This window comes from Phycodurus eques, chromosome 3, assembly GCF_024500275.1.
Source record: "Phycodurus eques isolate BA_2022a chromosome 3, UOR_Pequ_1.1, whole genome shotgun sequence".
Classification (NCBI taxonomy): domain Eukaryota; kingdom Metazoa; phylum Chordata; class Actinopteri; order Syngnathiformes; family Syngnathidae; genus Phycodurus; species Phycodurus eques.
In genome coordinates, this window is record NC_084527.1 from 31728731 (window position 1) to 31743945 (window position 15215).

General features: G+C 40.8%; 2 protein-coding genes across 6 annotated transcripts in view; both read right to left on the bottom strand.

Moving 5' to 3' along the window:
- Positions 1-2805: 2805 nt before the first annotated feature.
- On the bottom strand, positions 2806-8106 carry rpl35 (ribosomal protein L35). Its single transcript, XM_061673107.1, has 4 exons — positions 8036-8106; positions 7309-7445; positions 6376-6457; positions 2806-2994 (listed from the first exon to the last, which is right to left on the bottom strand). Exons 1-4 carry the CDS (start codon positions 8036-8038, stop codon positions 2845-2847), a joined length of 372 nt encoding a protein of 123 aa, XP_061529091.1. The 5' UTR covers positions 8039-8106; the 3' UTR covers positions 2806-2844.
- Positions 8107-11056: 2950 nt separating this feature from the next.
- golga1 (golgin A1) overlaps positions 11057-15215 on the bottom strand; it is a 66968-nt gene continuing 62809 nt past the window's right edge. For all 5 annotated transcript variants that reach the window (XM_061673112.1, XM_061673111.1, XM_061673109.1 and 2 more), the window contains one exon: positions 11057-11444. In XM_061673112.1, coding sequence (XP_061529096.1) covers positions 11364-11444 — 81 coding nt within the window. In that variant the 3' untranslated portion in view covers positions 11057-11363. The remainder of the gene's footprint in view (positions 11445-15215) is intronic.

Sequence of the window (15215 nt, forward strand, 5' to 3'; positions counted from 1 at the left end):
TCTGCGCTTGTAAGTCAAAGCAAAAAATAAAAAAATCAACCAAAAAATTGCTCGTATCTTGAAAAACTTGCAAGTTGTGTCACTCGTATCGCAAGGCACCACTGTGATATAAAATAAAACTGCATGTTCCTGCATACCATCATCCCAAAGCCAACTGTACATAACATTAACACTGATGTTTCACATGCACGGCCGACACCTCTTGACCTCTGCTTGTATAACCCACCACAATCACTATCAGTGACACACCATAACAACCTGACACAACATCGTCGTCTGTAGGAAGTCAGCCAACCACGAGATTGAATCACAGGCTCCATGGTGAACCACTTATCAAGTTTGCTTACAGGTTGTCCCCCAAAAAACACCCCCTGACTTTAAACAGATATATGAAGTAACTATTGTTTGCACTTAGTAGCTACAGAGCCATGATTTCATAGTTTGTGGTATAGGGTAGTCACCACAATCAGCAGTTAGCATTTCCAGGTGACTTCAACCAGTAACAGTTCATCCCTCAAAGAGGCCAAAATGTGTATTAAGGACGATAAGACTGAAAATAAAATTGAAAGGAACTCAATGGACTTTAATCGATACACACTATTTCAACTGGTTTTGATATCACAATATCATTAAATCAGTGTTTTTGTCGAGACCCAGATCGTTTATTGTTTGCCATTGTCAATCAAGATCAAAGGGGAAGAATCGTCACATCTCTCGGTGTTTTGTGTGCTGCTCTATATCGTAATGCATTATATTGTGCCTTACATTTACAATAGTTTTAATGGTAACTACCTAACAAAATCATTGCTAAACCTCAACTGCTTAATTATAAAATGCTTGCTTTTTTCCCCCTCAGGCGTTCATATCAAAATTAGGATTTTAAATAAAGGAAAACTAATCAACTTTAACTATCATTAAAGTCTCTATCTTTCTCCCCTTTCTTTCATTAAACATGAACATCGGAAAACTGCTGGACAAGGCATCGAAATCACACATTGTATTTGTACAAAATGTGTAGGCTATGCTTTATGCATGGATGCTTTTTTGCTTTGAAATGAAAATGAAGTTTCAGCGGGTGTAACGCAAACCCGCCCTCCACCCCTCATCTTTCTGTGTGTGTTTAATCATAAAAATTTAATAATGTAATATTAAGCATTGTGGTTAATTTTGCACTACCATGAGCACAAAGAAGTAGAAGGGCAAGGTAGGGGAGGAGCAAGGGGCCAACAGACATAAAAATACTTATGGGGGTAATTGATGACAAAAGGGTAATTCTTATTTTTTTAAATAATTGATGAAAAAAAAATGGCCTCCAGTATAAAGGGCACTTTTCCCATCCAGGGCAAGTACTTGACCACTAGTGGTCTAATCTGTGCACATGCCTGAATCTATAGCACACTGAAAAACAAAAATTGTCTCATTCCACACTTCTCTCTTTGGTGTGCCAAAGAGAGAAGTGTCGCCCAAAAAAACATTGGGCGAGTGAAGCCTTCCTCACTTAAAAAAAAAAAAAAGAATCTCCACACTGACTCGAGTCATTTTGTCCTGACTCATAACTTATATTCTTTGGTTTACTTTTTCCATACAAGTATGGAAAAAGTGTCAAAATAGAAAACAAAGTAATTCTTGAAAATAGAAAATGCACAACAAATGAGGTACAAATGGGCCAAACTGTAAAAAAAAAAATAAAAAAAAAATGGGATTTACATGCAGAAAAGACAAACGAAAGTTATCCTTAACACCCAAACAGACAGAAACAAGGCTACAGATGGCAAAAAATCAATCAATCAATCATGGATTGTGGATGAAAGTGATATTCAGTGATGAATCAAGAATTTGCATTGGGCAAGGTGATCATGCGGAACTTTAGTTTGATGCCATTTCAATGAGATTTATGAAGATGATTGCAAAAAGAAAACATGCAAATATCCACAGTCATTGATATTGGGCTACATGTCAGGTAAAGGCACAGGGAAGATGCCAGTCATTATTATCTTCAATAAATGCATAAGGTTACAGAGAGATTTTAAACTTATTCTATCGATTGAAAGGATGTTTGGCGATGAAATTTTTCAAGATCACGTATCTTGCCACTGATCAGAAAAAGAAACAGACACAATGTCGACATCATGGCCTCCAAATAGTCTGGATCTCAATCCAATTGAAAATCTGTGGTGGAAATGAAAGAAGATGGACAATGACAAAGGCTCCAACCTGCAAAGCTGAGCTGCTAACAGCAATCAGAGGAAGTTGGGGCCAGATTGATGAAGAATACTGTTTGTCACAGGTTAAATCCATGCCTCAGAGACCGCAAGCTCCAATAAATGCCAGAGGTGGTGCAACAAAAGTACTTTTTTGGTGTTCGTCATGATTCCAACTTTTCCTCAGAAATGAGCGATTATTTTTTCACGACTTGCACTAAAAAGATTGACAATTTATTCTTGCCCTTTTTTAGTTTTAATTTCATAAAGCCACCCTTTTGTGGTATTCTTAATAAAAAATAAAAAGGCAATAAAAGTTCAAATTAAGTCAAACATCTGTGATTTGCCATTTTTTCTCCAAAATTAAACATTTTCATCCTCCAGGAGCAGTGATTCCACAATTTTTGCCAGGGGTTGCTTTGCCAGTATATAGAGTTGGTGCATGTGCATTATATGCTACAAAACTGCTTGTTGCAGAAAAAAAATTATGTATTCTGACATTGACCAGTGAGAGGGAGGAACTTTAAACACTTCCCCATGAGTATAGGTAGTGTACAGAAGCATGGTGGCTAAGCAGGTAAATAATGAGAGGAGAACAAAAAGCCCATCTTTAACATGTTTTATTTAGTAGATAGAAAACATTTCAAGCTTTGAGAGCAAACTTGCGGACAGAGTAAAGCAGATCTTTTCTCTGCCGTTTCTTTGTGCGCAGACTCTCTTCATGTTTGTTTAGGCGGCGACGAAGAGCTCTGGTCTTCTTGGGCCTCAGATCCAGGGGCTTATACTTCTTGCCCTAAAACCAATTAGAGACATGCAAACACCAAAGGCATGAAAAAGGTGACAAGAAAAACAAAACCTTGTGGGGTTCTGGGGGGATCCCCGGGCCCCCGCAGAGATTTTTTTTAAATTTTAACATAAATGAAGCAATCTGGAAGACACTGAAGAGTACAATAAGGCAAAAATCAAAAAAATTTCTTCACGCAGAAAAACATTTATTTACACAGCTCAAGTACATGATGTACAAATTTAAGATTAGAATTGCCTCATTTCTTTGCTTTTTTGTTCTGGCCTCCAACTTGAGCCTGGCTCATCTCTACTTGAGCCACATGAATAGCATCCTCCTCTTTACGCACTGACTAAAATCATTGCTTGTTTCACTATTAACTACAAAGGCTGTAATAGTAGCAATAGAGGATGGTCGCTCCAGAGGTGGGTAGAGCCATTGTCCTCAAGTAAGAGTACCGTTACTTGACAATAACGTGACTCAAGTAAAAGTAGTCCTCCCAAAAATTACCTAAGAGTAAAAAGTACAGTGAAATAATTACTCAAGTACAGAGTAAATACCACCAAAAAGAAAAAAACATTTGCTATTTTCTGCAGACAGTCCCAGACAAATACTACAATACATGAAAGCTGTTTTTGTTCATCTAAATGTAAACAAGAGAAGCGCGCCGTTGCCTTCACGGTAACGACGACCTTCCAAAAATGGCGCGCACGTAGACACGACAATCAGCCATGCTGGCTTATCTAGTGTTAACACCTATGCCCGGGAAGCCCAAAAAAAGACTGTGAGGTCATGTAACTTTGTGTCGCTTGATTGGTGAACTAGACTTGTCACTAGCGCTTAAATTCGAAACAGCGCTTAATGCAGAAGTCATAGTCTCGCGCACGAAATAGTTGATAAATAAGCAATAATTGATAAAAGTAGCGAGCAGCATTTAGATCATTGTAACAGTAAAAGCACCGTTTCGTCTTAGTAGCAGAAATGGCATAAGTGTCATCTCCTGTGACTTATCTGGCGATAGCGCTGCCCCCCCTTTGCAGTTTCCCCACTTTGTTAAAGATCATCAAACAAACCAGACAAATATAACCCAAGTCAAGTTAAAATGCTGTTTTTAAATGGCGATTTCATTTGTTAAGGTAAAAAAAAACAAAAAACTATTCAGTTACCTGGCCCTGTGTGCAAAGGTTAGTGGTGGGCAAGTGAAGCCTCATGAAGCACAGACGTCCCTCAACAATTGTGCCGAAAAAGATTCAAAGCTTCAAGTCTTCAATGACAGTGACATCTGGTGGACAACTGAAGCCATAACATCTTAAGAGCACGACTGAAGCACTGTCACGGTTTCCCATGACAACAATAAAAGTTCAGAAAACTCTGTATCGTCATTCAAGTGTTTTGTTAATTCATATCAAATGATTATAACGTAATTACAATAAAATATGCAAATGCTCTCCCCCATACTCTAAAACACATTCCAGATTAACCCAAAGAATACATGAAACCCCATGAACCAATGACACACACTGAAAGACCGAGCCATCGAAAATCTTCGAAACATTATGAAGTAATGAAGCGCAAAGCCAAACAGCGATGACTTTGAAGCTTGGAATGTCATCGGTCACGTAACACTGGTGTTTTGGTACAAGCTCGACAGTTTTTCCAATCACTCCGCTTCAGAAGTGACAAGCTCCAAAGTCTCTGTATCATTTGCCCATCACTAGCAAAAGTAATTACTCCCCTTGTTAAATCATGATCACACCCAACCTTGATTACCTCCAGACCTGCTCAAGCAAGAAATCACAGAATCCGTCCCGACAAAATCAAGTCAGACTAAATATCTAAAAATCCTGCAACAAAATGACACGATCCAAAGAATTTCCAGAACAATCTAAAAGAAGAAGAAATAACTGACATCTATCAGTCTGGAAAGGTTACAAAAGGCATTTCTAAAGCTTGAGGATTTCAGCTCAACACAGACATAGTCATTATCCTCATTTGGAGAAAACATGGAACAGTGGTGAACCTTCCCAGGAGTGGACGGCCTACAAAGACTACCCCAGGAGAACAGCAATGACTCATCCAGGAGGCCACAAAGGAACGCACAAAGGGAGGTGGCGTAAATGTAGCACAGCATTTCAGAAAAACTACATCATACCAACAGTCAAACATGGTGGTGGTAGTGTGATGGTCTTGGGCCGCTTTCTCCTTCAGGACCTGGACAACTTGCTGTGATTGATGAAACCATGAATTCTGCTGTTTTACAGAAAATCCTGGAGGAGAATGTTCAGCCATCAATTTGTGACCTCAAGCTGAAGCGCACTTGGGTTCTGCAGAAGGATAACAATCCAAAACACACCAGCAAGTCAACTTCTGAATGGCTTAAAAACACAATCTGAAGGTTTAGGAGTGGCCCAGTCAAAGTCCAGACTTGAATTAGATTGAAATGCAGTGGCATGACCTTAAAGAGGCCATTCATGCTTGAAAACCCTCCATTTTTGCTAAAATTCAAACAATTCTGCAAGGAAGAGTGGGCAGAGAAGGAAGAGAAAATGCTTGATTTGGGCAGAGAAGGAAGAGAAAATGCTTGATTTCTGTTGTTGCTACCGAGGATGGCCCAACCAATTATTAGGTTTAGGGGGTAATTACCTTATCACACCGGACCTGGTAATTTTGAATATTTTTTCCCCTTAATAATTGAAATCATTTTAAAAAAGCACTGAAGATTCACTCGAGTTCTATCCATTCATTTCCTGTACCGCTTTATCCTCACAAGGGTCGCGTGCGTGCTGGAGGCTACCCCAGCTATCTGTCTAAAGTGGGGAAACTGCAAAAAAAAAAAAAAAATGTATATACATATATAATCTAAAACAAACGATTTTGAGAAGGGGGTTAATACTTTTTCAAGGCACTGTATTGTTTCCCATAGAGAGCCGTTATAATGTGGAACCATATAACTATAATCGCCTACATATACAGTCCAACCTCAGTTTTCATGATTTGACTTTTTTTTTTTTCAGGTCGAAAATTTGTCCCATTTTTTTGTACATAATCTTAATTTATGTACCATTGAAAACGGTCCAAACGCATTCATCAGCCTTTGTCACTCCTCTCTTATTTCAAAACCCTTTCAATTTGTTAACGGTATTAAAAGTGATGACAATTTAAAATTTTGGTCCAGAAGAAAAAAGTAGACATGATTTGCTCATGTGGGCCTCATGAAATTATATGGCAGGCCGGATCTGGCTCCCCGTGCCTTGAGTTTGACACCTGAGATTTAAGCAACAGGAAGAAAATTGATATGAAGATTCAGTAATTTGGTATGCAGTTGTGAATGCATCAGCTCGACATATATTCCCATGCTGAAATGTTTGTCCAAACGCTTCTCGTCCTCACCTTGTAGAATTTCCTCAAATTCTCCTTTTGAGTCTGGTTGATGACCGTCAGGACTCTGGCAATAGATTTGCGAACAACACGGCTGCAAAAGAAAATGTAAACGCATTCATAGACCACAAAGTTGCAGCAAAAACAAAATAAATCTGCAACCAGAAAATTTAAATTGTGACATTGCATTTTCAACAGGTTAACATGTAATTGTAACCAACTACATTTCCAAAGCATCTTTCCAAAACTGGCTGTAGTACAGGAAGTCCTCGACCTACGACGTTTCAACTTTACGATGTCCGTGCTCGTCCGCTATTTTGTCCCAGCACCACAGTGTTTCTGCTTAGCTAGTGCACAGTGCGTGTCTGTGTGGCGGAGTATCTTTGACTTCTTCCACACTCTCAGCAGTAATGGAAAGTACAGCATCTTATTTTTTTATTTTAATGTATTTTAGTTTCTTTATATGAAGTGTTAACCTTTCCTGCTACGGTCACCTGACTAGCTAGCTATTCGCTACTCTTCCCCGGTCGCCGTCACTACACTTGCCACTGTACACACTCGCACCTGCGCGAGACTCCTTCACAGTCCCGCCGGACGACACCTGCACAGTCTCTCACTCGCACATCGACGCACACGCCCACACACACTGAGCTTGCTGTCACAATCACGTGGGACAATATCCGAAACAGAAGTATTTCACCGTAAATTCCGCTAACGCTAAACTTACGGGGAAAATCTTGTTACATCGCCAGCGTAGGAACGGAACTCGTTCATAAATCGAGGACTATATAAAACCAAAATTTGAGTTTGTCAATTCTACACACTCCATGACAAATGTGATTAAGTCAATGTTGTCCAGGATGATGCCTTATCTTTAACCAAAATGGGTAAATACTGAACCGATAACATGAACACAACTGATTAATTCATTCACACACTACTTACATCTTCGACAGCTTAGACGCAGCTCCGCCTGTTACTTTGGCCACACGGAGCTGTGACAGTTCATTTTTCAGGTCATCCAGCTGCTTGAGCAGCTCCTCCTTCTTCTTCCCCCGCAAATCTCTTGCCTTGATCTTAGCCTGAATGAAATAAGATTTAACAGGATGTCAAATATAACCGTTTATGTTGGAGGTTGAACCCTACCCATCACACTAGCTCTCCGAAACTAAGGATTGCGGGAGTTGGTGGGTAGCTCAGTGCACACAAATGACAACTCAAGTCTCAGTCTTTTGGTAAGCAGTTGTGAATGCATCACCAATACATCAGCTCAACAAATATCATCATAGACGAGAGTCATGTGACGCTTACCGACCTCGCTACACACGCGTTCTTCGGTGACAAGATCACGTATTACACAATTATCAATCGAGGCCTATATTCAATGTACATAATATAAAGTACTGGCTACTCACGAGCCACGCCCATCATACCTTGAAATTAGCTTTAAAGCTAACAATGTCGCCATTAGAACATAGCAAGTTAGCAAAGCGGCGCTACACAGTGCCGTTTAAACGTGCATTTTACACGTGGTCGAGTGAAGCCTACTTCGCCAAACCCAGCAATAAAGGGACCTAAATTGCTTATGCGATTATATTTGACAACTATTACTAAGATAAAGTACGATGAACACGAAAAAGTACTAATTACATAAGAGCCGAAAGAGACCCACCATATTCCCTCTCGCTACCCTGCTGGAAAGACCGGACGTACCGCGTGTTAACAAAAAGTAGCTTCCGTTGAATGTCTTCTTCGTTGTGTTACTGCGGTCTGCGACCACGTCATGCACACAACAGCGCCACTGCGTGACAGTTTTAAACAATGTTGAATGTATGCGCTACACAAATACGAATTAACGAATAAATCCCCAGATTAACAGTAACCAGTTGTAAATTACTATTTAAATCTAATAACACGGCTAAAGTCATGAAAATATTTTTAGACCACCCTTGTTCAATCTTTTGCTCATTTTAATGCCTGGTAAGACATTAAAATGAACACGAAAAAAATGCAGCTGATTCCATAATACTGTACTTTATGTCCTATCTGACATGCTTAGGTTTCATTGCCTTCCCAGTGATTTTGTTTTTTTATCAAGAAAACCATGCAAAATTGTTAGAAATTATAGACCCCCGAAACGAAAATCTCTGTTTTGCTTCAAAATACATTTATGTTTGAAGATAAGTCCTGAAAACATGCACAAAGACTGAGTTGTGAATTGAATTGTGAGATATAGTTTAAATCTCATTTTCACCCCATAACTTGGAACAGCAGATAAATGCAATGAATTTGTTTGCCATCAGGTTAAATATCAGCACAAATCAGCAAAATGATAAAATGATACTACATCTGAAGCCACTCAGGAAAAACTCTATTACCATGTCAGAATTTGATACAGTCGACAAAAAAACTGCAGAGAAAACGGTTCAGCAGCTGAAACCATCAACGAGCTGTCTTGACTTAATACCGTCTGACCTTTTCAAAACTGTTGCGAAGTCTGTGCAAGCTGATTTACAGCAAATAATCAATTGGTCACTTCAGTCAGGCGAGTTTCCTAAAGCTCTTAAAGTAGCAGCCATTTAGCCTCTTTTAAAAAGTAGAACCCTCGATGCTTCCTTGTTAGTAAGCTATAGACCCATCTCAAATCTCCTTTTCATAGCCATGGTTGTTGAGAAAGTTGTTTTTAATCAACTAAGCAATTACTTGACCTTAATTGGACTTTTCGACAAATTTCAATCAGGTTTCTGAACTCATCACAGTACAGAATCTGCTCTTATCAAAGTGCTAAATGATATAAGGTTGAATACTGACTTGGGAAAGGTCTCAATTTTGGTCTTGTTGGATCTCAGTGGGGGTTTTGATACAGTAGATCATAATATACTGCTGAGGAGGTTGGAAACATGGGTAGGACTAAATGGAACAGTCCTTAAATGGTTGAGGTCCTACCTGGAGAAAAAAAAAAGGTATTTTGTAAATTTATATTTTATTTTATTTTCTTCAATCTCATCGAATGGCAATGACCTATGGGGTCCCTCAAAGGTCAGTTCTTGGACCCCTCCTGTTCATATATGCTACCCTTGGGTCAAATTGTTTACAACTTTAATTTTGACTATCATAGCTATGCAGATGACACAGTTAATATCTAGCAGTGTCTCCAAATGACGACAGATGACTAAAACAGATAACTGGATGAGCCAAAATTGTCTTCAATTAAACCACAAAAAACTGAGATTGTTTTTGACAATAAAGAAAGGAGGATTGCTGTTAGTAAGTACCTGGAGTCACGCTCTTTAAAAACCAAAGACCAAGTCCGAAACCTTGGTGTACTGATAGATCCCGAGCTGACTTTCAAGTCATACCAAATCAATGAATAAAACTGCCTTCTACCAACTGAAGAACATATCCAGAGTGAAGGCTTGCATGTGCGAAGCAAACCAGGAAAAGCTCATCCATGTTTTTATCTCAAGTAGACTTGACTATTGTAATGGTCTTCTGACTGGACTCCCCCAAAAGAGCATTAAACAGCTGGAGCTCATTCAGAATGCTGCAGCTAAGGTTCTGACCAGAACAAAGAGGTCAGCGCATATTACTCCAATTTTAAAGTCTTTACACTGGCTTTAGAATAGATTTTAAAGTTCTGCTACTGGTCTATAAATCACAAAATGGTTTAGGTCCTGAATACATGAAAGAAAGCCTAATGGAATATAAACCCAGTAGGGACCTGAGATCTACAGACTCGGGTCAAATAGTGGAGCACAGAGTCCAAAGCAAACATGGTGAAGCAGCATTTAGCTATTATGCTGCACACAAATTGAATAAGTTGCCAACAGAAGTGATGTCAGCGCCAAGTGTGAATGTTTATTAGTCCAGGTTAAAAACTTCTTCTTTTCCTCATGCTTTTCCATTTTTAAATGATATTTCTTGCACTGTATGCTGAGTTAGCCATCAAAGTATTCCCACATCTCGAAAAAATACATCTTCACTGAAGTGCAATCTGTTTGGTGTTATTTGGGCCCCACGAGCGTTGTGCTGCGAGGCAGCAGCACCCCCACACCAGCCCGACAGCGGTTAGAGTACACGGCGAAGGTCCCGCGCAACGGCAATTTGCTTTCAAGCCACCCACGTCACGGACAAGGAAGAGGAGGGAGGGGGGGATCATCCGGCTGCGGCCACCAAAGGCTGCAACTCAATACGGGTGCACCACGGAATCCCCCACTGACAAGTCCCTCTGTTGATTAATGGACCACTGAATTTCAACAGTAACAAAGAGGCAGAATGACTAGGTGCAGCGCATGAAAGCGAAAGCAATATGCATTGCCTTGCAGATAGACAGGAACTGTGAAGAGTATTTGATTGACAGCTGGAGGCGGGATTTTCCAGAGCACCCAGCGACACGCCCACAGCGTCTGGAAGTTCAAAGAATGTCTCAATTCTTGACCATTTTGAAGCCTGATTTCACATACTTTGCCATATTTTTAGCCATTCATTCACTGTCTAGCTTGTTAACACGCTTTTCTGCAGTCTGTCAAATTTACAAGACATTGTTTTGGCCTGTTTTGTGGCGAAGGGCTAAAAAGATCATTAAGGAAGATGAGACTTCGTCAACTGCTGAAAAAAACTGAGGCAGTCCCCTTAACGCAAAATAAGGACAGTCGGACTGTTGTGAAAGTGAAAATAAATAGGACAACACGTCTTCCAGTGTAAATGTTTCTTTAATGAAGCCACTGGCTTCGACCTTTTGGTATCATTTTTAAAATCAACAGCTGATTACAAAAACATCCATGCAGCCCTTCTCCTGAAAAAAAATTATATATTAAAAAGAACAACAACAACAGTTCTTGTCCCACAGAGCCAGAGATAGTGTGTGATAGCAGGATGCTGCTTAAAGTTTTGGAGCATGCTTCCAACTAAATGTTTGGAGCCACACAAGCGGGAATGATTTCCTTCTGATGGTGGTCATCCTATTTCTGTCTCTTGATCAATGCCTTATTTGTAGTCCATCAGCTCCAGTGGGTAGAAGAGCCTGAGACTGAAGGCCGGATAATTCCCTTTGGCGAGGGTTTGGATCCAAACCAGGACATCTGGAAAACAATGTGCAAGTAATTCATTGAGATTTAAATGAAAGAAAACCAAATGAATACAGAACAAAGGGAACTGTATTGAGCATTTCATTTTGTATTGCACTTATTCAGTATTGTTTTAGTACATGACAAAAACAACTGCAACATCTCAAAATTCAGAGCGAGAGAGAGGTACAGTGGGTACGCAAAGTTTTCAGACCCCCTTAAAATTTTCACTCGGTATAGTGCAGCCATTTGCTAAAATCCATCCATCCATCCATTTTCTACCGGTTATTCGGGTCGGGTCGCGGGGGCAGTAGCTTTAGCAGGGACGCCCAGACTTCCCTCTCCCCAGCCACTTCATCCAGCTCTTCCGGGGGGATCCCGAGGCATTCCCAGGCCAGCCGAAGGACGTAGTCTCTCCAGCGTGTCCTGGGTCGTCCCCGGGGTCTCCTCCCGAGGCGTCCGGGAGGCATCCGAATCAGATGCCCCAGCCACCTCATCTGGCTCCTCTCGATGTGGAGGAGCAGCGACTCTACTCTGAGATCCTCCCGGATGACCGAGCTTCTCACCCTTTGCTAAAATCATTTAAGTTATTTTTTTTCCATCATTAATGTACACACAGAACCCCATATTGACTGAAAAAACTTAATTGTTGACATTTTGCAGATTTATTAAAAAAGAAAAACAAATACCACACATCCTTAAGTATTCAGACCCCTTGCTCAGTATTTAGTAGATGCACCCTTTTGAGCTAATAATACCATGAGACTTTTTGGGAATTCTTTTTTTGGGGAACATTTTCACACCTGGATTTGGGGATCCTCTGCCATTCCTCCTTGCAGATCCTCTCCAGTTCTGTCAGGTTGGATGGTGAACTTGGTGGACAGCCTTTTTCAGGTCTCTCCAGAGATGCTCAATTGGGTTAAAGTCAGGGCTCTGGCTGGGCCATTCAAGAACAGTCACGGAGTTGATCTGAAGCCACTTCTTTGTTATTTTAGCTGTGTGCTTAGGGTTACTGTCTTGTTGGAAAGTGAACCTTCGGCCCAGTCTGAGGTCCTGAGCACTCTGGACAAAGTTTTCGTCCAGGATATCCCTGAACTTGGCTGCATTCATCTTTCCTTCGATTGCAACCAGTCGTCCTGTCCCTGCAGCAAAACACCCCCACAGCATGATGCTGCCACCAACATGCTTCACTGTTAGGACTGTATTGGACAGCAGTGCCAGGTTTTCTCCACACATACCGCTTAGAATTAATGCCAAAAAGTTCTATCTTGGTCTCATCATACCAGAGAATCTTATTTCTCACCATCTTGGAGTCCTTTAGGTGTTTTTTTTTTAGCAAACTCCATGCGGGCTTTCTTGTGTCTTGCACTGAGGAGAGGCTTCCGTCGGGCCACTCTGCCATAAAGCCCCGACTGGCGCAGCGCTGGAGTGATTTTTGACTTTCTCGAACTTTCTCCCATTTCCAGAGACTGCATCTCTGGAGCTCAGCCACAGTGATCTTTGGGTTCTTCTGTACCTCTCTCACCAAGGCTCTTCTCCCCGATTGCTTAGTTTGGCCAGTTTAGCTCTAGGAAGGGTTCTGGTCGTCCCAAACTTCCATTTAAGAATCATGGAGGCCACTGTGCTCTTAGGAACCTAAGTGCAGCAAAATGTTTTTTTGTAACCTTGGCCAGATCTGTGCCTTTCCACAATTCTGTCTCTGAGCTCTTCAGGCAGTTCCTTTGACCTCATGATTCTCATTTGCTCTGATATGCACTGTGAGCTGTAAGGTCTTATATAGACAGGTGTGTGGCTTTCATAATCAAGTCCACTCATCATAATCAAACACAGCTGGACTCCAATTAAGGTGTAGAACCATCTCTAAGATGATCAGAAGAAATGGACAGCAACTGAGTTAGATATATGAGTGTCACAGCAAAGGGTCTGAATACCTATGGCTGTGTGATATTTCAGTTTTTCTTTTTTAATCTGGGTAAATTTCAACAATTCAATTTTTTTCTGTAAACATGTACATTGTACATTAATGCGGGGCGTGGGGAGGGGGAAATTAATTTAGCAAATGGCTGAAATATAACAATCCATCCATTTTCTGTACCGCTTATCTTCACTAGGGTCGCGGGCATGCTGGAGCCTATCCCAGCTATCTTCGGGCGAGAGGTCTGAACTGGTCGCCAGCCAATCGCAGGCAATATAACAAAAATTGAAAAATTTAAGTGGGTCTGAATACTTTCTGTACCCACTGTTCATCTCAATAAATCAAAATTAAAATAAAATAAAACAAATTAAAAAAAATTCAGTACTCAAAATATATAGATTCATTAAACACTTGGTAAAATTCTTTTTAGAGAGCAAATTACTGCCTAACTTTGACATTAAAATAATTTTTATTGTTTCGGATTTGTTACATATTCTAGTTTCTAGAGATGGTGAATTTTGGTGAAATTTGCTTTAAGCTATAATTAAAATTATACAAATGAATAAAATCATGAAATATTTCACTCTGAGAGTTAGTAGTGCATCTCTATATGAGTTTCACTTTTTCAACTAACTAAATTTAGTTTTTATTCTAATTTATTGAGATGTACCTGTATATGGCGGCACGGTTCTGAGGTCCAGGGTTCAAATCCCCGGCCCCACCTGTGTGCAGTTTGCATGTTCTACCCGTGCCTGCGTGGGTTTTCTTCGCGTACTCCGGTTTCCTCCCACATCCCCAAAACATGCGTGGTAGGTTGATTGAAGACTCTAAATTGCCCGTAGGTGTGAATGTGAGTGTGAATGGTTGTTTGATTATGAATGCCCTGGGATTGGCTGGCGACCAGTTCAGGGTGTACACCATGTCTCGGCGAAGATAGCTGGGATAGGCTCCAGCACGCCTGCGACCCGAGTGAGGATAAGCGGCACAGAAAATGGATGGATGGATGGATGTATCTGTATAGCAACCCCAATTCCAATGCAGTTGGGGTGTTGTGTAAAACGTAAATAAAAACATTTGATTTGCAAATAATATTCAACATAAATTCCACTGATAAGCTAGATATTTAGGTGGCATGGTACCCGACTGGCTAGCACATCTGCCTCACAGTTCTGAGGACCCGGGTTCCAATCAGGCCACGCCCGTGTGGAGTTTGCATGTTCTCCCCGTGCCTGCGTGGGTGTGCTACGGGTATACCGGCATCCTCCCGCATTCAAAAAACATGCGAGGTAGGTTAATTGAAGACTCTTGTCCGCAGGTGTGAATGTGAGTGCGAATGGTTGTTTATGTGTGCGCTGCCATTGACAGGCAACCAGTTTAGTGTGTACCCCGCCTCTCGCCCGCTGTCAGCTGGGATAGGTTCTAGCATACCCGCAACCCTAACGAGGATAACTGGTGTAGAAAATGGATGGATGGACAATATATTTAATGTTAAAACTGATAAACCTTTTTTGTTGCAAATATTCACTCATTTTGAATTTGATGACTGCAACACATTCCAAAAAAGCTGGAACAGGGGCATATTTTCCACTGTGTTACATTAAGTGTTTGGAAACTGCGGACACCAATTGTTGAATCTTTGTTGGGGGAATTATTTCCCACTTTTTTTTTTATGTACAACTTCAGTTGCTCAACAGGCTAGGATCTTTGTCTTGCTGAAATAAGCATGGATGTCCCTGAAAAAGACATTGCTTGAATGGCAGCATATGTTGCTCCAAAACCTATATGTACCTTTCAGTATTAATGGTGCGTTCACAGATGTGTAAATTACCCATGCCATGGACACAAACAACCCCCCCTGCCCCCCACCATCA

What these genes read in the sequence shown, in the direction of transcription:
- rpl35 (XM_061673107.1), bottom strand. An exon ending in GCGTCTAAGCTGTCGAAGAT is followed by an intron (nt 6,458 to 7,308) that starts GTAAGTAGTGTG and finishes TTTCTTTTGCAG; the next exon opens with CCGTGTTGTTCGCAAATCTA. An exon ending in ATTTGAGGAAATTCTACAAG is followed by an intron (nt 2,995 to 6,375) that starts GTGAGGACGAGA and finishes AATTGGTTTTAG; the next exon opens with GGCAAGAAGTATAAGCCCCT.